This window comes from Labrus bergylta, chromosome 4 (genome assembly GCF_963930695.1).
Source record: "Labrus bergylta chromosome 4, fLabBer1.1, whole genome shotgun sequence".
Lineage (NCBI taxonomy): Eukaryota > Metazoa > Chordata > Actinopteri > Labriformes > Labridae > Labrus > Labrus bergylta.
In genome coordinates, this window is record NC_089198.1 from 18,091,595 (window position 1) to 18,112,915 (window position 21,321).

A 21,321-nucleotide genomic window follows, 5' to 3' on the forward strand; every position below is an offset into this window, starting at 1 on the left:
AATGTCACTTGATTGCTTACTGATAGCTTTGTTTTCTCTCTGTTTTTGCAGCACATGATACAAACAGCCCCCTCAAGAAACTTATGGGGGGGGTTAAAAAAATCATGATTTATATGGGTATTAGACTTTAACATAATCAACCTATTTAGCAAAAACTGGACACAAGACGAATGAGCTATGAAGCTGTCTAAAGGTAACAGAATAAGCCAATCAACACCCCTAATGCTTCATTATTGTGTTTTGTTTCTGATTTGTTTTGAGACATTTAGAGATGGAATATTTTATCGTAGGACAAAGTGCAACTGGCATTTCCAATATTTCCAATCTTTATGCTAAGTTTGTTCGACTGCCTGTTGGCTGTTGTTTCTAATGAACCTTACAGACAATCACTATTTTAGATATCTCTCGCCGATAACTGCACTTTCCCCAAATGTTTTCAATTTGAAATATATACTGTACGCTGTCTGTAACCCTTTCGGCCTGCTGTAATGAGAAGAGCTGCACAATTTTTCGACTTCCTGTTTCTTCTTGTATGACTGGTTTTCAGCTAAAAGATTTTTTTTTTACCAACTTTTCTGATCTGAATGTGGTTCTCAGAGAAAGTGCATTCATGTGTTGAAGTTGTGAAAGATCAAGGGTTTGGAGTTCAATGTCATTGTGTAACAGATTGTGCCTGTGTGTGTGTGTGTGTGCGCAAGCATTTATCAGTATCCCAAGGCTATGTTTCTACAGTGTCATAAAAACACACACCCTACCACTCGGCTCGTTGCGCCACACCCTCAGGTGAGTGTGCGTTTGTTTTCCCTTATTGCTAAAGCTCCAAGAACAAATGCAGGGCTGTGGCTCGGGCAAGTCCAGGCACTGAATTTTAACCTGTGCGTGTGTGTCAGAGAACATCGCTTTGACTCTCATTCCTCTACTTTAGTACCCAGGGCAAGGTTTTTACTCCTCTGCTTTCACAATACTGAACATACTCAAAAAACACACTCATGTCTCAATTCTGAATTCGGTAGAGATAGTTAAAAAGGTATGCAACGTGTTGGAGGCCTTAATAACATGTATTGTGATATTATCACAAAGATTGAGTAAAATCTCTTTAAGACAGGGAGCCCTCATGGCCAACACATTATGATGATGTGCCATTTGTGTTTCTGACTCTGAGTAAACCAGCAATAACACAACAATAATGAGGAAACCAGTTTGGAGATGTATCTAACTGTTATTTTGTTATTTTAAAAGTCTGATCTAAAAACTCTTATCAGTGTTTAGATTTATCAAAAGGACTGGGTGTTACAATCCCTGATACTTTTGTGTATTAAAAGGCGGGAGCTGTTTGTCAACTCTTCATTATTTGCTATTTGATTTTTGTTATTTTGTCACTAAATTGTGAATGAATGTCAGCTGTTCGACACACAACTGTAGCAGCAGCCGCCTCTGGGTCTGTCAAAGAGTGGACGAGATGTGTGACCTTTATTTCCCTGGAGGATAGCAGAGGAGAAGAAGAAACGGAGGGATAATCTTATTGACAGGCTGTGTGTGAGTTGTGTAGATTAGACATTTGAAAAGATACAATGAAACAAATGAAGGGGTTTTAAGCTGATTCAAAGTGGGAGACGCTGAAAAGTTGAACACTAAAAGCTTATTTCAGAAAGAGGAAGTTTCTTATTCCGGGTTATCAGTTTATTTGGGAGGGGCTGTTTACTTTACAAAAGAAATCCAGAAGCAAAGACTGAGCTAAGCTAACACACCTCAACACTCCGCTGTATCTTATCAGCGATATGGTTCATTCCTGTTTCTGACCTTCTGCAGACAGAAGCATTAATCATTGCTGTTCCTGCAGCTGGCTGCTGCTCCTACCTGGAACCTGAACAAACCCCAAGCTTAGATTGTACCAGAGAAACAACAACACGATGCAGAAATAAAGTCACTAGGGTGACTGTCACATGATTTATGGATTCCATAACTTTACAGAGGGAGATTTACTTCAAGATGGTGTTATCATGACATCTAAGATATGTGACAAATGTTTTTTTTAAAGCTTTGAAACTTGAAATTGTTAACATTTCAAATGCACCATATCTTCTTATCTTTTTTTGTGTATTTGGATACTAAAGATGAAAGGTAAACTCTTACTGAAGCAAAGAGCTAATCCTTAGCGAAGATCATCAAGACATCTGTATAACCACATTCTTCCCCTGCACTTTCCCTCTCTGCAGCCCCCTCTTCCACCATTATTTGTGCCTCTTCTACTGTATGTGGGCAGCTTCTTTTTTATCACTCTCCCTCTCTGTGTCTGCCCTCTCTCTCTATGCCCAGACAGACAAAGCCTGCGTTGTCTGCTGAAATGCTGTGCTGCTAGGACAGACTTTGGGATCAGTGTCTCATGGAATGCCTTGAAAACCATCTAGTGAGAGAGAGTGTCAATGTGCGGGTGTTGTGTCCAATCTAGTGTCTGCTGGCTGCTTTTGGCACTGTGACTCATCTCATGAATCATTACAGAAGACACAGACACTGGGCTGATATGGCATTTATCAGTCTAAAGGAGAGTGCTGGAAAGATTGTAAATGTAAACTTTGACTATTTTCTGGCTTTGTATCTCTCAGTTTCTAGATCCTACACACTTAGAAATTCCCCTGTTAAAAAATGGTAAACAACTGGCTGTAGGGTTGCCAGAAAGTTACTGTAAAATGAACAGTATATTGCTGTTTACAGTTTTCTACCGTTTTTTTAAATACAGCAAAAAGCTGTTGTTTAAAACGTTAACAGGAAAATACTGTTGAAAGAATTAACTGTTTAATACTGTTTATTTACACTTCTTCACAAGAGGTATAGTTGCAGATTTTTATTGTGAATTGTAAATACTATAGATTCATTTCCTTCTATCAAAATGGATACAATATATTTATTTTCTAAACCTAGTGATTTGATTAATTAATCCTTGCATGTCATGTTATAAAACACCATGTTTTAAAATAATAAATAAACAGTGCCTTTAAAATTGCAGCTTAAAATGTTAAGACAAATGCATTGCAAAAAATACGGTAAATTACCGTTTTGTTTCTTTCAAGCAATAATACAGTAAAATATTGTTATAAACCGTTATAATACAGTAAAGTCCTGTATTTAAACATGATAGGATCATACTGATGAAATTTCCTTGTAAATTTACAGCAATTTCTTAGAGTGTAGCAATGTATCTGGGCATATCTCAATTACAAAAACACATCTTTATCTTGACATTTCTCTGTTCCCACCTTTCTCTTGTCGTCCAGATCATTGATTATTGTTTGTTTTGATGTGTTTTTTGTGGCCAAGTCCAAGACAAAAATCATTACGTTTATTATATCTCATTGTATAATATCCTATAATGTAAAAGAGCACTGTACCATACAGTGTCAAGTATTGAATAGAATAGAATAGAACTCTACGGTATCATATTATATTATATGGGTACTGTGATATAGTTCACTTGTGGCCGTGTATCATATTGCATCTTATTGTCTTTTATTGTATAGTATTGTTGAGTACTGTGATGTATTGTTGCAACGTATTGTGGCATTATATTGAGCATCATTTTGTACTTCTAATGTTGTTGAGACTGATCACTTAAAGCCAACAGGGAAATCTCTCGCAAAAAGAACTACTGTGTATTGACTCACCCGCGTTTTCCCCATGTTAACTTCAAGAAAGTCAGAAAACACAATTTACTGTGAGAGCGTGGAACAGTTGGGCGGCTCGCACTTTTATGTCACTGGGTAGTTTGCCAGCATTTCCCTCTTGTGGGATTTAAAATATAGGCTATTTTGTTTATGCCTGTTTTACCAAGGGAGTTTAACAGCCGTCCTTTAACAGTCTTTATACAAAGCTGTCTACCATAAGAAGCTGCAAATGTGTAGCCTGAAGCACTTTTTTTTATTGCTGATTATTTGTTTTGACAAAGCTTGAGGCCCCATTGACCTGATTGGGTTGCAGCATTGATTTCCTACAAGCTGACAAAAGAAACACAATCTTTTCTCCCAAAATGACAATAAGTTAACCATCCAGGCTGTTTGAGGTGAGGGTGTGTGTGTGTGTGTGTGTGTGTGTGTGTGTGTGTGTGTGTGTGTGTGTGTGTGTGTGTGAGTGTGTGTGAGTGTGTGTGTGTGCCAGGAGAGACCAGTGGGAGGGGCAGCCTGTGCAAGTAAAGTGGACAACATTCAACACTCCTGTAGTCAGTTAGTCGCCTTCCTGCACCTCCTGCAGTAAGAACTCTCATCTCAGCAGTTCAAGGGAGTTTATTATTTATTAGATTATTTCTCATGGAGGGCAGCAGGATCACCTGTGGCCTGTGGCTGCTCGTCTTTCTCTCTGGATGTCTGCGGCTGTCGGCTTTCAACCTGGACACCGATAGTGTCCTGAAGAAGAGCGGGGACCCGGGTAGCTTGTTTGGCTTCTCTCTCGCGATGCATTGGCAGCTTAAACCAGATAACAAGAGAATGTAAGTGCCACACATCTGTGTTCAAAGACGATCAAGTTTGGAGTTTTTTTTGTGTATCGCCAGAGCCTTGGAAACACGCTTCACATGTCAAATAACTCTCAGCAATGTAGACAATTTTAGCTTTATTTTAAGACTGTCAGAGCTGTTCCAGAAGGTGAAGTAGGCTAGCCTCTTTAAACCTATTTTTGAGAACTTCAGACATCATTCAAGCTGTAAAATGACAGTAGGGTGCTAATAGGATACGGAACCGTTTGAGCAAAGGTGTGTCGCAGGTGGTTTCTTTCTTTACAGTTTTCCATAAAACAGTAGCTTCAGAAAACCATTACCCTGACTGTAGCAGGTTAGAATAAAATGGTTAATCTTTGGTGAGTCTTTCCTTCTAGTTATATATTTATTCGACATCAATAAAAGAACTTCACGTGCACGCAAGTCGCGCGCCGACATTTGAGACTTTCTACCGGGGGGTGAAACTGAGCCTCGAGCGTTTAGCTACAAAAACATCTCATTTAATCAGTCTTGGCGTTTTTAGGGGCATTGAATCAGAGGGCGTTGTCACCCAACATAAAGGTTAACAGCCATCAAGTGCTCACTGGTTAATAAGCATGAATATTAACTGACCTGAGATCAGACCAGTCACAGTCTCTACAATGGACCCACAAAAATGTACACGTTTGTCATTTAAGTGACTTTAAATGGTTTTGCTGACTTGTAGCCTAATTAGACAGGGAGGAAGTATGAAGGTCTGTAGAGAAAGCAGTAACTTACTGTAAAAATACTCTGTTAAAAGTCAAAGTCCTGCTTTGAAAATGTTACATAAGTAGTTATAATAAAGATGTAATTAAAAAAAAGTGATTTGACAGACAAAGCAAAGGCAGGAACTCAGTACAAAAACAAATAAACATGAAGAGTCAACACAGCTGCTGATGCTGTCTTTTATAAGTTCGCCGTGGACATGTGTATGATGAGTATACAGCCTTGATCAAAATGAATGAAACCATATAGTAATTGTGATATTATGTGTACTAGCTGTTTATAGCTGGTAAGTAAACATATTTGCGTTAAAAACTACAGTGTTCTTTCTTACAGCACTTGAGAAAGTGTAGAGGAACTTTTCATAGTGTCTGTTGCATACAGTAGCCTAAGTTGCAATTATGCAGAATATTATATTTCTGTATTTTTATTAAATGCAATTTATGCTAACTTTGCATTTTTCAACGGATGTTGTATACAGATCTGATCAATACACAGACTTATAGCTTATAGCAAGTCAACATGTGTTGAGTGAAACTTTCCTTTAGTATTGGTGTTTATAGTGCTAATACCTGATGGTCACCGAAGTATGTTCACCGTCATGTCAGGTATCTGATCTTGGCACAGACAAACCTTTCATATAAAGAATAAATACTCTTCATAACTTTTTAATAATTTACTCACTATTAGTGATGCTGCACTGTAGCAAACACACACGCACGCATGCACACACACACACACACACACACACACACACACACACACACACACACACACACACACACACTATCAGTTTGTGCCCTAGTTTTAGGCTGTGTCTAAATGAGAGACACATGGTGATCAGCACAAGACCAAAGCCAGCCCGGAGTCCTCCTGCTTCAAGTTGTAAAAATAATTCAAGAAAACAAACACATTTCAGTTTATGTGAAAGGGAAGACAACAAAAAGTGTAGACACTGTAAATTAAGTTGTTAGGAGAACTCGTAGCTACTGAACCAGTACTGGAATGAAACAAATGGAAAAAAAATCTTGGATTTTTTATTTGACACTTTTATCTGAAGAAATATGGAGATATGTTTGTTGTTGTGGTTTGTTTTGACTGTATTTGTAGTACATCAATGGAGTGGGTGTGCAGGGCATTTTTTTCTGACATTGTTGTCTGACAATTACTGATCAAACTTCTGAATGACTAAGTTAGTTAATAAATAATAAAATAATAAAATAATTGACTCTGTTTGCAGCTGTAATCCTTGTTTTTGATGGATGTAAATTCACTCAGGTTTTCATTTTTCCCTACCCTCATGCACTAGTTGCCCTAATCTGGTGTCAGGTACATAGTTTGTTAACAAGTCTGATGTGTTACAGTCTTCTCTCTAACCAGCTTTAATGAACTTGAAACATCCTCTGCATTTGTGAACTTATAGCACAAGTTTGAAAGTGTGTGTGCATGTCCAAGCAGGAAGCCATGTTTGTTTTGGAGGTGACGGTGCTCAACCTGCTGTTAAAGTGGTGGAATGTGCTCTCCCTGTTGGCTGTGTATTTGTGTGTGTGTGTGTGTGCACATGCATCCATGTGCTTTGTGTGTATGAGTGTGTTGGTGCGTGTTTGGTGTGTTCTAACGTTGCTGATGCGTGCTGTGGCTGTGCACTGAGGCGTTGCCATGTTGTCAGTGACTTGGACGAGCGTCAGAGAGCTCAAACTGCTGCTGAAAAATTCCTAACCTGAGGGAGGGGAAAGAAGAGATGGATTGATTGATCGACTTTTTTTGTGCTGACTTTGGATTTTCTTTTCCTTAGAGAGTTCATTAACATGGATTGTAGCAACATGTGAGAAGAAGTAGAAGTGTGTGTGTGTGATTGTGTCCCCCTCCCACATTTGTGTCTCTTCACTGCTGGGTGTGCACACTGAGTCACAATTCTTTACCAGCCATGCATGCCAAAGAAAGAGTTTTGTTAGGTCCCTCAGTGACAAGTCTTACGTGTACCTGCAGGAGATGATGCGATCTTATATCTGCATGTGTGTTTTTCTATTTGTGCGTGTGTGAAGCATTCCATGGCTGTCATAATTACCCGATGGAGCTGTCCCTATCATAAAATCAAGTGGGAAAGCGCCAATTGCATGAGTGGGGAGAAGAGGGAGGAGGTGACAGACTGAGGCTTAAAGAAGATTACAATCTTGGATGATGTGTGCTAAATGTGCAAGAGAAAGAAGTTAATGCTTGTGATGAATGTGTGTGTGTTCTTGAGAAATAGATTGTAATATCAAAAGAAAGAAAAGAAGAAAAGAAATGATTAAAGGAAGAGAGAAAGAGTTTCAAGCTCCCTTTTCTGTCTTGCTCTCAGGTTGTCTGAGGTTACCTAACATCAAAGCAAGATGGAGTGAAAGAATCTTGAAAAAAATAAAAAAGTGATGCTGAAGGAATGCAGAGAGGAACATAAATCACATTTACATCTGGGCAGCTGTCAGAATCCAGCCTGCTGATGTAGGGAGAGGTTGGGTAACACGTGATAAAAAAAAAAAAAAAAAAAAAGCCTCTGGATCTGCAACCCATTTGGAGGGGAATGCCTCTAGTTGATAGGGCACCACTGGGTGTTTCCAAGTAAGAAAAAAAAGCAAAAAACAAATTGTCTCTCTTAATTGGATTTCTCTCTCTCTCTTTCTCTCTCTCTCTCTCTCTCTAATGGTCACTCTGCGCTGGTCACTGGTTTCCTGTTGGAGAGGCTGCCGTCAGTGTGTTTGTCTCAGTTGTGTTTGTCTTTGTCCTTCCTGCAGACTTAGCCCATGTGTTGGTGCTTCCTCTGCTGGTGTTGAATGATTAGATACACAGATAGGTCACTGTCAGTTTGACAGCGCAGATGGCCTCATCACAGTGTCAGGCCCTGACACATAATGCCAACTCCACTTTTCAATGGCAAATACCCAAAATAGTGTGTAGTAATTGAGACAATTGGTGTCCATTGAGATTAGTCTCTATTTTCAAAATCATGACAAGGAAACTATCATTGTAATAATGCATTTGTAGCATTAACTGTACAGTATTAAACATGGATGTAGTTTCAGTGAAGTCATCCATAGGTTTTTGAAGAGGCAATTATAAAGACCAATGGTGACAATCCGAGCATTGGAAATGCTGACTCCAACTAACTCCCAGCTAATCAAGAAGCAGGCAAAGAGGTGGAGTAGTTGAGGCAGGCCCAGTGGCGATTGCCGAAACGCACCCATTTGGCTCATGCAGCCCGACGTCTAGCTTTGCATAATCCAAATGATGAAAAACTAACAAAGCTAGCTAAAGTGAAGCCTAGCCTCCTGGCAAGCTACAACTGTCAGTCAAATCAGCCACAACCCCTTATACTGCCTAATGTATTAAACTCTTAGCCTTAGTGTAATCAAAACATATGAGTTATAAAAATCCCACCCATAGCCTTTCAATATGTGTTCTAGTGTAGATTTCTTGTTTTTTTTTGCCAGCCTTCAGTGGACACTCTTAAGAACTCCAGTTTTCTTTCTGCAGTGGATTTATTTTTCAATAGGCTGCCGCTTGATTTGCAGCTACAGTTGTAAGTTATTTGTTCAAAATAGTATTTTTTGTTGACGTGTAAATGTTACTTTTTGGTTGCATTAATCCAAAAGGAAACAGATAACAATAGGCACTGAGTATCATAAACTACAGTATCCCTTCTCTATTAATGCAGCAGAGACCCTAGAACCAATGACCCTTATTTCCCAGAATGCACAGCATCTTGGAAAACTTTTCACTTCTATTCCATTGGCATCCTAAGTCACAGGATAATGGACGCTGGGTTGAGCCACCCTTGGATTCACCGTTAGACACGTAAATTATTTCCAAAGCTCTTTCATTTGTTTTTGTCATCTTTGACAGAAATGCACGTGTCCTGTTCTTTTCATTTAGTGTAAACAATTGCGTTTTCCAGCCTGAAGAGGCACAGGGTTGACTTCACACTGTGTGGTATCAAAAGTCTAGTGATCTTCTCCCATTTTTGTTTGCATATTCTGGAATGGACACTTGTTAGGTGGGATAAGTGCCCAAATTATAGTACTCTGGTTTTGAAAACAAGGCTAAACCAATCCAGTGGTCACAAAACAAAAAAAAAAGTGCTTCTTTTCTGATAACGTGTTCTGGTTAGTTTAATAATTTTGACATTTTGTCATATTTTCTTAATCTGCCTGACAGTCCTGTGAAAGCCATTTAAAGACTGAACTGACAGTTTAATCTAGCCATATTTTTGCATGCCATATAAATAAATTGATTGTTTGTGCTGATCCACACCACTTCTGTTTGGTTAAATATTTATGATAATTTACACACTCTAAAGTAGGCGTTATAGTCTCTCCTACATACTGTTAGAACTCAGTGTATTGGGGTCTGCTCTCTAGACATGCTGATCATATTATGCCTCACCTCTTCACTCTGGCTATATGTCTCAGTAAACTCCCTCACAGATGTTGTGAATCTGAGAATTCTTTGTGTTCCAGCTAAAAATGGCTTTGTCTAATCTGATCTAGTTAGAACAGTGTGCTGCACAACATTAACTGTAAAGGTCAAGGCCAGGCAGAGCGAGCTCCTGGAACATACACAGAGAGAGAAAAGGAGCGATTGGAGGGGTACTGCCAGTGTGTGTGTGTGTGTGTGTGTGTGTGTGTGTGTGTGTGCCCTGCTGTCCACGGTAAAACCTAAAACCTCCACAAAGCATCAGTTCAAGTGACTGACAGCTTTACTCTGTAAGAAACCCTGAGAACTGGGTGCCTGTCGTCAAGACTTGGGTGTGGCATTTGCCCTTGTCCCTGTCCACAAAGGCAGCCTGTGTGTGTGTGTGTGTGTGTGTGTGTGTGTGTGTGTGTGTGTGTGTGTGTGTGTGTGTGTGTGTGTGTGTGTGTGTGCGTGCGTGCGTGCGTGCATGTGTGCGTGCGTGCATGTGTGCGTGTGTGTGTGTGTGTGTGTATGTATGTGTGTGTGTGCATGAAAAGAGAGATAGGGCCTGGTTCAATCAAACACAGCAGGCATTTGAAAGGGGTCTTTGACTGTAAGGACATGGAATATCAGTTTGTTGGTGTGTGTGTGTTTGTGTGTGCATGTGTGCATGTGTGTGTGTGTGTGTGTTAGAGTGTGTCAATATGGCTGCTGTGCGACACAGTAGACTGGAATGTGTGATAATATAATCTGTAAAATGGAAGAAATGCTGGAACGCTTCTATTTCAGAGGCCCAGATATGTGTGCTGTCTTGTGGCTACTTGAGCCTTTTTAACAATTGCTTATCCTTCACTTTTATTTTTTGATTTACTGTATATCTTTGCCTATTTGATAGGACAGTGGATAGAGTAGGAAATGGGGGAGAGAGAGTGGGGAAGACATGTGAAAGATGAGCCACAGGTCGGACTTGAACTGGCACCGTCCGCTTGGTGGACTATAGCCTCCATACATGGGGCACCACCTCACCGCTAGCCCACCTGCGCCTCAAGAAATATCTCCATTTGTATAGAACCCTTTCTACAAGAAGTGCAGCTCAAAGTGCCTTACAATGTGGAAAATAAATGCAAGTGAAAAGGACAAAAAAATCATTAAAGAAAGGATTAAGTGCCCACACAATAAAATGAAAGGTGAAACCAAACTGGTATGAATAGTTGTAATAAATATAAAAATAGAATGCATTACATAAGATGTAAAATTTTGCAACTGATTGAAATAAAGTTGATTACAAAATGCATAACATTGGTACATGAAACTCAGATTATACCTAAAATAAACTTAAATCTTAGATTACATAGAAAGCATGAAGCCACGTATAACAACATTGATGTGATTATGTAATGATTAAATTTACAATGTACTGATCTACATGCATCTCTGTTAATAGATTAATTGATGTGTGTGATACAGGCTGCTGGTGGGAGCCCCGAGAGCAAAAGCCCTGAGTGGTCATAAATCTAATGTGACAGGAGGACTATACAGCTGTGACATGACCTCCACCTCAACGGGCTGTACCAGAATTCCCTTTGACAACAACGGTGAGATTGCCAGGGACATCTGTACATTTTTCTAGCATTTTTTTAATACATTTTACATACCTTTTCTGTATACTTGAGCCAATAATCTGTCTGTCTGTGCCTCTTTTACCCCAAACCTATGTGTAGAGGATACTTCAAAAGAAAGTAAAGAGAACCAGTGGATGGGAGTGTCAGTCAGCAGTCAGGGGCCAGGAGGAAAGGTTTTGGTGAGACTGTGTTTTTATCTGACTCTGATCTTTAGATGAAACAGTTTCAGTTTGATAGTTCAAACCTAAGTGCTGAGCTTAAACAGTAAGTGAATAAATGGATTAGCCGATCAACAAAAAATTTAATCAGCAACTGTTTTTTTAAACCAATAAAACAGCGAAAAGTTCTCCAGTAAGGGCCTTTTCCTACATGAACATAACAAGACATTCAGATTTGAGTGACTTTTTAGTGACTACACTATTCTAACAAGACTTGATAATGACAATATTCACAAGTTTCAGCCCTTCTGAATTTCCAGACACATTCAAACCAACATTTATTTTAAATTCATGACAATATTGCACGTTATATCAAGGTCCTCAAACATGCCATGCTTACAGGGAAATGTATAAAAATAAGATACTAAATCCCTTAAAAATGTGTCTTGGATTTAAACAGGACAGTTTAATAAGTGATATGCAATAAGGCAAGTGGATAAATACATAAGAACTGCAATTGATCATTATTATTATTATTTTTAATTTTATTTGGAATCACACATACGTATTCACAGACATTTGTACATATTGTTTATTTGTGGTCAGACAATAGAGTGCTTCCTCTTTTCACTTTTTTGTAAATTCATACAGAACCAAATAAATCAAATAGAAATAAAAAAATAAATAAAACAGAATAAATCAAATAAAAATACAAATTGTAAGACATGGGGTGATTTTTGATCATTATTTTCAATGTTGTTTAATGTTGTTCAAGTGACATCTTTCTTTCTTCCTTTTTTAAATAAAACATCCAAAACTAAATTTTCAAACTTACATTTCAATGATACAAAAAACCTTTTAAGCTACTGAAATGCTAAGGAAATGTTGCTTGACCACTATGCCTTCTTTCACCACAAATCAATCACTTTCTTTCTGTTTCCCTGGAAGACCTGTGCCCATCGCTACCAGCGTCGAGGCAATATGGGGACTCAGCTTGAATCCCGTGACATTATCGGCCGGTGTGTTGTGTTGGATCAGGACTTGACCATTGATCCCGCTTCAACTGAGGAAGGAGACAACTGGCATTTCTGTGAGAGCCGGCCTAGAGGCCACGAGCTGTTTGGTTCCTGCCAGCAGGGCCTTTCGGCCACATTTGACAAGCAATACCACTACCTCATCTTTGGGGCTCCTGGAGCATACAATTGGAAAGGTATTCTAATGTGTGATAGCTTGTAGTTAAGTGATTTTCTAATTTAATTTGTTATTTAATCTGATACCTAAAATTGAGAATTGGCCAATAGCCAGAACCTCTCTGATACCAGTGTGATAGAATATTTATTATTATTTCACAGTTTTATGACAGATGTATAACCATGTAAGAATGAGACGTGTCAAGCCTTGTTTTATGGTCTGACTCCGTACGTCGAAAGAAACCTGACCTCAAAACAAACTGATTGCTTAGAAACAAGCTAAGCTAATGTTAGCATCATCTCAACTTGTGGTCTGCTGACGTCTTGTGTCCGCCAAAGTGTGTCGCAGAGTTGATTTTGGGCCTGAAAGGGCTCTGTTTTGGGGGGTTTCTGGCTTTGATTCAAAGTCGCAGCCTTAAAATGTGTAGGACTAATGGAAAAACACTGATAGCTGACATTTTGCTAGCTTTGACCTCTATGCTACACTCTATGTGAGCAGCTACAAATAAGCAGAGTTAGACAGCTTGACCTGTGACCTCTGCCGATCGTGCTGCGATTTAGATTAAATGAATCAGCCTTAAATTGTGTGATGGGAAAACAACTGACTTAACTGCAGATATTTTGCTAGCTTTGGCTAATGTTGAGCTTGCTGCTAGCAGTGCACTGCTCTCTTTTCTGTCCTATAACAGCAGTACGTTGTGGTAACCATGAATCACATTTTTGCTGTGTAGATAGCAGCAGAAAGAGAAGCTAAGTACATTTTTTGAAGGGGCTTATAAATTATAGCCATGAATCAGTGCATTGTCTTACATACTAACTAGTGGACACCCATTTTCAGGTTGTATTGGAGGCTTCTCTAATGATAAACTGAACAAGTCTAACAACAGAATACTATGAGCTATTCAGAATATAACTTTGCATGTGCTTTATTATCAATCTATAGTATTGGATGTATTTATTATATTTGCCCTCAATGCTTTTTTTTCTGTTTTCTATAACACCAGTTCTCTCCTGTCTTAACTTTTGCCTTTTTTGTCTTCTCTAGGTATTGTACGCTTGGAGCAAAAAAATGATACCCTGTTAGAGCTTGGCATCTATGAAGATGGTCCTTTTGAGGCTGGAGACGAGAACGATAAGGATCCTGAACTGATCCCTGCTCCTCCCAATAGCTACCTCGGTAAATCACTGCTTGCTCTCTTAATTCACTGCCAGTCTTATTCCCAACACTTAAGTCACTCCATTCTCACAAAGAAACAATTCAAAGTATCTCTGACCATGTAGTCAAGCTTTCTTATGACTCTGTCTCCTAGGCTTCTCTTTAGACTCTGGGACTCACCTGACGAACCCGAAAGATGAGCTGACTGTGGTGGCGGGAGCTCCAAGAGCATACCATAGTGGTGCGGTGGTGCTCTTGAAAAAAGGTGATAGTGGAAACATCTTGGTAGAAGAGTTCACGCTTAAAGGAGAAGGCCTGGCCTCATCCTTTGGCTACGATGTGACCGTAGTGGATCTCAATGGGGACGGGTAAGGCTAGAACTAACAATCTGTAATTTCAGCTTTGAAAGGTGCTTTTTACTCACAAAAATGTTTATCTGTTAGATGGGAGGACATAGTGGTGGGAGCACCTCAGTACTTTGAAAAGGATGGAGACATCGGAGGCGCCATCTATGTGTATGTCAACAAAGCAGGAAAATGGAACAAAGCCAAACCCAAAAGAATAGATGGACCTCAGGACTCCATGTTTGGCCTGGCTGTAAAAAATTTGGGAGACATCAATCAGGACGGTTTCCATGGTGGGGCTACAATGTTTGTTTTTGTACACATGTCTATCCTCGAAGTAAATCTAGATACATTTGTATCCACCTGAAGTAAGGCCACTCTTGTTTTTCTTACTGTCAGATTTTGCAGTAGGAGCTCCTTACGACAATGATGGTGCCGGCAAGGTTTACATTTTCCATGGATCAGTCACAGGACTCAAATCTGAAGAAGCTTCTCAGGTTTGTTATACAGTTGGTGGAATTTGTATTTTCAGCAGTGATTTGTTTTTAAGGCATGCATTCTTCATTTATGAAAAGAATAATGAAATAACTATCCATAATGGTTTGCTGTCATATAAAATTGTTTTTTTTTCTTGCTCTAGGTTCTGTTAAGCCAGCCAGGAGCTAAGCTGTTTGGTTACTCTTTGGCAGGCAATATGGACTTGGACGGTAACACCTACCCTGACCTGGCTATCGGATCTCTCTCTGACTCTGTATTTGTCTACAGGTGAGTGAACTGGTACATTTCCCCCTCCAAACATATCTCATCCTCGTTAAAGATTTGCTCACTTAGTTCTTTCCTCTCAGAGCGCGTCCTGTTATCAACATCAAAAAGGAGATCAAGATCTCCCCAAAAGAAATCGACCTCACTAAGAAGAACTGCGGCAAAAACTTCTGGTACCCAATTAATTAATTGTTTATTTTTTTATCGAAAAAGTTAATGTAATATCCTGTCTGTTCAAGAGTTTAGTGTCTGACTGTGGATGAACTATGTCCTCAGCTTGGATGTCGAGGCATGCTTCACCTACACTGCCAACCCAGCGACCTACTCCCCGAAACTGAGTACGCTAACTAGTCTTTTTTCTTAAATCAAATGGGTGAAATGTCATAAAAACAGAAATTCAATAGCAAGAAACCATGCTTATAATATAAATAGCACACAGTTAAAGAGAGGCTAAAGTTTTGAACTAAATTCATTTTCCATCTTGTCATTCTTTATCTTCCTCTTTCTATCTTTTTGTCTTTACCCCATCTAGCGGTGGCCTACTCCATCCAGGCTGACGCTGACATTAGGAAGGACTCGCGAAATTCTAGGGTGACCTTCGTCGATTCTCCTGATAGTACGTTCGAGTCCAAAGGAGTCATGAGCCTGGACAAAGATAAGAAACAGTGCATTACTAAAAAGATTTCTGTGCAGGTAATGACTCTATTGAATTTTGTTTTAACTTTGAAGTGTGTTGTTGGTTGTGTGTAAAGTGGTTAAGTGTCATCATTCTGCAGGACAATATTCGAGACAAGCTGCGTGGGATCCCCATCGATGTATCTGTGGAAATCCAGGAATCCACACGTAAACGCAGGCAGAGCTCAAATGCTCCACTGGCTCCGGTCCTGGACGCCAATGAGCCAGCGACAACTCGATCATTGGTATTTATGATTAATTACTTATGTATGATGTAGGGCTGCAACCATGAATTGAATAAATCTGCTGTTTATTTTCATTTTTAAATTGTTATCTGTTAGTCTTGTCTATGTCAAAATATTGTGGTAAAAAAAGCAAATTGCAATGTGTAAAAAGTCAAAATGACCTCAACAGATAGCTTCCTTCGTCAAACCAACAGTCCAAAACCAAAATACTCATTCATTTGCTGTCATAAATTACAAAAGCAGGAAATCCTCAGAATCCTCAGAATGTAAAAGCTAGACCCAGCTGATGTCTGATGTTTTAAACTTGAAACATGACTGAAACCATTCAAAAGGATCAAAATCATTGATGCAGGAATAGATTGCTTTTTGCAGCCCCAGAAGAAACACAATTCTTTTCTCGATGTGCTTATGATTGATTGATGATAACACTGCATCTACTGGATCCTCTTTTGTGTGAATATGGTTATAGGTGAATTTCCTGAAGGAGGGATGTGCCAGCGACAACATTTGTCAGAGCAAATTGCAGGTGAAATATCGCTACGGCCACAGGCCAATCGACGGAGACACCTTCACTGAATTACAACTGTAAGAGCATACACACATATAGACACCTCTATCACAAGAGTAACTGTTTTTCTGAAGGCAATAAACATACAAAGTCACTGGAATTTTGCCTAATAGCTTTTTTCTCCCTCTGAAGTGAGAATGGAGTGCCAGTGATCTCACTCAATGAACAGAGGGACGTTGTCCTGGAGGTCCATGTTACCAATCCGAACGGGGATGATGCTCATGAAGCCTCGTTGGAAGCCGTCTTTCCACAATCACTTACCTATACTGCTTCTCGCATTCCAGCTACTGTAAGTCTCTCTTTCTCCATCACAACCACTTTTTTTATTTTTATTATTCTTTATTTTAGACTTTGGACAGCAACAATATTACAGAGCATTGTCACAGAAAAGCAATTAAGTCTCTTTTGCAGTCCTCAGCTTTTAAAATATAAACATAAAGAACTAAATACAGTGTGGGAGAGATAAAGTGTGCGTTCAAAATGAATAAAAATATATATATATCAGAAACAATACTAGAGAGAGAGAAAAAAAATAGGCAAATAAGCAAATAAATAAAAGATTCAGCTAAATTAAATGGGGTTTGCTAAGACAAGACAACGTCACAAGATCACCTCCACAAAATCTGTCTGCAGTGGTTTCACATATTTAACCCACTTGGACCAGAGTTTAACAAAAACTTCCTTCTGTAGACGCAAACAAAAAAAAGTGATCCTTTCCATAACATAAATATAATTTACAATTTCAATCCAGCCGTGTATGGTAGGAGGTTCAGGAAGTAACCAATCACCACCACTTTTAAAGACAGAATCACAAATGGTTGTGGCGCTGGATAAGCTCAGCTTTAAGGTTGTGTGACCCATGTGCCGAGACTGCAGTCCTTGCTTTGAATGTTGTCCCTGGTTTGAGCCTGACACGCAAACATTTACTGCATGTCTCCACCACCCTCTCCTCCCAATATTCCATGTCACTCCCTACTGTCCTATCATATAAAATAATAATAAAGAAAAACCCACTATTTTGTGGTTCTGATTAGAAATGATTACTGATTTCAGGAGCGGCATGTATCCTGCAGTGCCAATAACGATGGTTCTAAGGTAAATTGTGAGCTTGGAAATCCCTTCAAACGTGACGCACAGGTGAGAGAAATTCTTTTGGCAATGTTTTTATTCCTCTGCACAGGTATCAATGTTTATACTGTGTCTATATGTATATAATGTTTCTGTGTTTGTGTATGCAGGCAACCTTCTACATTTATCTGAGTACATTAAGCATCTCTTCCAACACCACTGAACTGGAAGTTAATCTTCAGCTAAATACGTCAGTATATGTAACTACTTAATAACATCAATCTATATTTTTCAAAATGCTGTGTGATTGATTTTGAAATAAAATATGTTTACTCTCAAACATTTGAGTATCTGACCTGACCTGTTTTGCAAACTCTGGTCTGACAGGACAAGTGTCCAGCTGGACTTAACTCCTGTGAAGGCAAAGGCAAAGGTGACCATCAAGCTGCAGCTTTCCTTGACAGGGTAAGAATCAAGCACGCACAAAAGATCTCGCCCCAAACACACACACATTTGCACCTAAACATTACAGTATCTGCATTTGTTTTTCTCTCTCTCCAGAATAGTACAGCCATCTCAGCTCTACTTCACAGGAAAGGTCAAAGGTGAGGTGGCCATGAAGGCTGAGAGTGACATTGGCAGTGAGGTCACACACCAGTTCAGAGTGAGTTCAAGAAAATCATTTTGTTGTCAAAGTGGCTAGTTCTGAACAGCAATCCTGAAATGTATTCTCTATTTCTTTGTATTTTTTTGTATATCTTAACAAGGCATATTAAATGTACACGTTCTACAGTCAGGTAATAAATATCATATTATCAGATTGTTCCTGTCTTCATTTACAGATAGTTAATCTGGGAAAGCGCCTGTCAGGCTTTGGCGCCGCCACCCTCTACATCGACTGGCCAAGGGAAACAAAGACAGGGAAGTGGCTGATCTACCTGACGAAGATCAGCTCCACCGGAGTGGAGAACATAAAGTGCTCTCCTAAAGATGTGATCAACACCCTCAATGTGGTCAGTGAACGCATCCCATCAAGCTGTGTTGCTCACTCTGCATGCATGTTTACTCTAACACATAGTAGTTAAGTGGTGTGTACTGGGAGAAGCATGAACTATGAAGTTTATAGAATTACATTTAGTTAAACAATTAGAAATGTTTAACCTAAAAGGTGGATGTACTTTTCTTCTCTGTTTTAAGGAACTAAGTCAACCTAGGATGAGAAGAGCCGCTGAAAACTCAGAGGGAAACAACGAGGGCACTATTTCAAGTTTAACGGACAAGAAATTTATAACTCTGGTAAACCCTCCCCCCCAACAACCAATTAAACTTGTTTGTTTTATAGTGTTATTTTATTGTGCTTTTGCGACCAAGAAGGTAACTTTGTATTTTCTTCTCTACCGACAGTCCTGTGGGAATGGGGCCAATTGTGTAACGATACAGTGCCCCCTGCCCGGCTTGGATAGCAATGCAGTGGTTACACTCAACTCTCGCATCTGGAACAGCACCTTCATAGAGGTAGTCAAATTTCATGTTTTTGCTTAACTATACCATTTTAAAACCAAAACATTGTTTCAATGGCTTTAAAGAAGAGTTGCAGAATGTAAAGTTAGACAACTTTTCTGTGTGGTTTGTGATAGCTGGATGTTTTCAATTGAACAAAAATAACCTTGCACTACATTTTTGTGGCCATACTATTTTGGTTACAGTATATGAATATTAAAATGATTTACTTTCCATTTTTCTTTAAAGGATTATTCTAAACTACATCATGTGGAGGTGATGGTGAAGGCCTCTCTGCGTGTTGAAAGCACAACGAAGAACACATTGCTGCAAGAGGCTGAAGCACAGGTAAATATGCGACACTTTAGAGAGGTCATTATTATTAGTATATATGTTATTGCAGGGCATAAACATAAAAACAACTTGAGCTTGTGTTACATAGTATGAATCTCCTGCTGCTTCATTGCTCTCCTCAGGTGAGACTGACAGTGTTCCCAGAGAGACGAGCAGAAGGAGTGTACTCAGGAGTGCCATGGTGGATCATCGTGCTGTCCGTCCTGTTTGGGCTGCTGTTGTTGGCTCTGTTGGCTTTCCTTCTATGGAAGGTAGGACTGAATGACAAGGAGACACCCCTTCTTATTTATTAGAAACACATAAAGCACACCCACATTTTTATGGTTTGATTTGAAAAAGTCTTTCCTAAAATTGTACTTTTTGTAGAATTCTTCTACACAAACAAACAGTAGGTATACACAGCAGCACATTATGCAAATGCTCTAACAGTTTTCCTCTCCTCAGTGTGGACTCTTTGGGAAAAAGAAAGAGGATCCATCAGAAAAAGAGAGACTGACACCAAATGCATAAAAAGAGAGAGGGTAAAATTACAAGGGAATGAGTTTAACTGTTTCTATCGCTCCTTTTTGCTGCGAAAGCGCTGCTTTCCGGGGTTCACAGGGCAGTGGACAATTCTCATGCTGAGCCATGGATGCTATAATAACAGCTGAAAGATTTTTTTCCTGCTAAAAGTTCATACCCAAGAGGTTCTCACACATGTTATTATTATTATTTTATTTAATAATTATGTGTGGATCATTTCAGTTTACATGCATGGCAAGGGGAGGTGATGGCTTATAAGCACCTACTGTCATTTACTGCTGTGATGAAATACATCAAGGGGACTGTTTTGCATCTCATTCATTTTCATCCTTTTTTTTCTCATTCATTTTGTTACCTATTCTGTCACTTGGTATGGAGGTTTCATTGTACCTACATTGAAGGCATAATGGAATTATTCTCTGTAAGAGGTGCAGATGGCTTGTCTACACCTCTTAATGGATACATTGCATTCAACTCTTGCTCGTGAATCTGACTAATGACATTAAATGTCAATTAAACCTATTTTTTTTCTCAATGACCTTAAATATCCTCTCCCCCTCATCAAAGTCTGAATTGTTTTTCTTCTCTGCAGTGTGGCTTTTTCAAGCATGCCATATATGAAGATAGGATTCCAAGTTACAGTGCTGTTCGGATCAAACGGGAGGAGAGAGCAGTAAACCCTGGGTTAGGAAACTGGGAAAGTCCAGAAAAGAAGCCCTGGATGACAACATGGCAGGACAAGGAACATTACTCTTAACAACAAATGAGATCCGACAAAAAAAAAAAAAAAAAATCCTGTCGCTTACTGATCAACTTCAAATTTTGCAAATTTTTTTTTTTCTGCTTTGTTTTTGCACAATGTAGGCTGTAAATATCAAGAAAAAAGTTTGTTAAAAAAAAAAAAAAAAAGGATAAAAAATGTGGGATTTAATACTTGATGACACATTCTCAGTCAGGGCCTGAACTGATCTTGGACAAAGTCTGTATGAAACACTGGAAGAAGAGTTGCATAGTGGGAGATGGTCCTGCACAGCTACTTTCTGTCTAAGCTTGTTATTGTATATTTACCACTTTCACAGTGTTGACTATTCAGAGGGTTGGAGGTTTTCCAGTTTCTATGTACATTTTTTCAATGTTTTTGCAGAATTGTTGGTATTTATTCTTTGTGAGGAGAACTTTGTTACTGGCCTGAAGGCTAGTGAATTGCAGAAACAGGTGACTTTATGAAAATGTTTAATTGAGAAGTGTTTTTTTTCCTCTTCATTTTCTACAATGCAGCCGCCTTAACTTTTTGATAAATCCACCGTCTTTACATGCTAAAGGTGCCTTAATTTAAGGTTAAACAGCAACTTATTCGCAGTGGTCAAGAACTCAGTTTGTAAATAAATTGTCAATCAAGCCCCTGCAGAAGTCACATTTAAGGCTGTCAAATACAAAGAGTGAATACAGGTTTTTCAAATAAAGGTTCATTATTTCTACATGTGTTTGATTAATCAAAGCAA

The 21,321-nt window shown here is 39.1% G+C and overlaps 1 protein-coding gene across 2 annotated transcripts; it reads left to right on the forward strand.

Moving 5' to 3' along the window:
* The first annotated feature begins 4,203 nt into the window (after window positions 1–4,203).
* LOC110001713 (integrin alpha-6-like) lies at window positions 4,204–21,297 on the forward strand. Of its 2 annotated transcripts, XM_065953928.1 has the most exons (26): window positions 4,204–4,477; window positions 11,123–11,250; window positions 11,377–11,456; window positions 12,384–12,645; window positions 13,671–13,802; window positions 13,936–14,149; window positions 14,225–14,418; window positions 14,525–14,622; window positions 14,766–14,890; window positions 14,971–15,060; window positions 15,164–15,225; window positions 15,420–15,580; window positions 15,664–15,807; window positions 16,277–16,392; window positions 16,508–16,664; window positions 17,429–17,512; window positions 17,614–17,693; window positions 17,831–17,908; window positions 18,005–18,107; window positions 18,286–18,456; window positions 18,641–18,739; window positions 18,848–18,958; window positions 19,193–19,291; window positions 19,420–19,548; window positions 19,742–19,818; window positions 20,412–20,550. In XM_065953928.1, the coding sequence occupies exons 1-25, from the start codon at window positions 4,299–4,301 to the stop codon at window positions 19,805–19,807; spliced, it is 3,162 nt and encodes a 1,053-aa protein (XP_065810000.1). In that variant the 5' UTR covers window positions 4,204–4,298; the 3' UTR covers window positions 19,808–19,818; window positions 20,412–20,550. The 2 variants fall into 2 exon arrangements, with proteins under 2 accessions (XP_065810000.1, XP_020512881.2); XM_020657225.3 differs by lacking the exon at window positions 19,742–19,818 and having other exon boundaries at window positions 20,412–21,297.
* The last annotated feature ends 24 nt before the right edge of the window (window positions 21,298–21,321 follow it).

What these genes read in the sequence shown, in the direction of transcription:
- LOC110001713 (XM_020657225.3), top strand. Translation starts at nt 4,299, where the DNA reads ATGGAGGGCAGCAGGATCACCTGTGGCCTGTGGCTGCTCGTCTTTCTC. An exon ending in AATTCCCTTTGACAACAACG is followed by an intron (nt 11,251 to 11,376) that starts GTGAGATTGCCA and finishes ACCTATGTGTAG; the next exon opens with AGGATACTTCAAAAGAAAGT. An exon ending in GACCTACTCCCCGAAACTGA is followed by an intron (nt 15,226 to 15,419) that starts GTACGCTAACTA and finishes TACCCCATCTAG; the next exon opens with CGGTGGCCTACTCCATCCAG.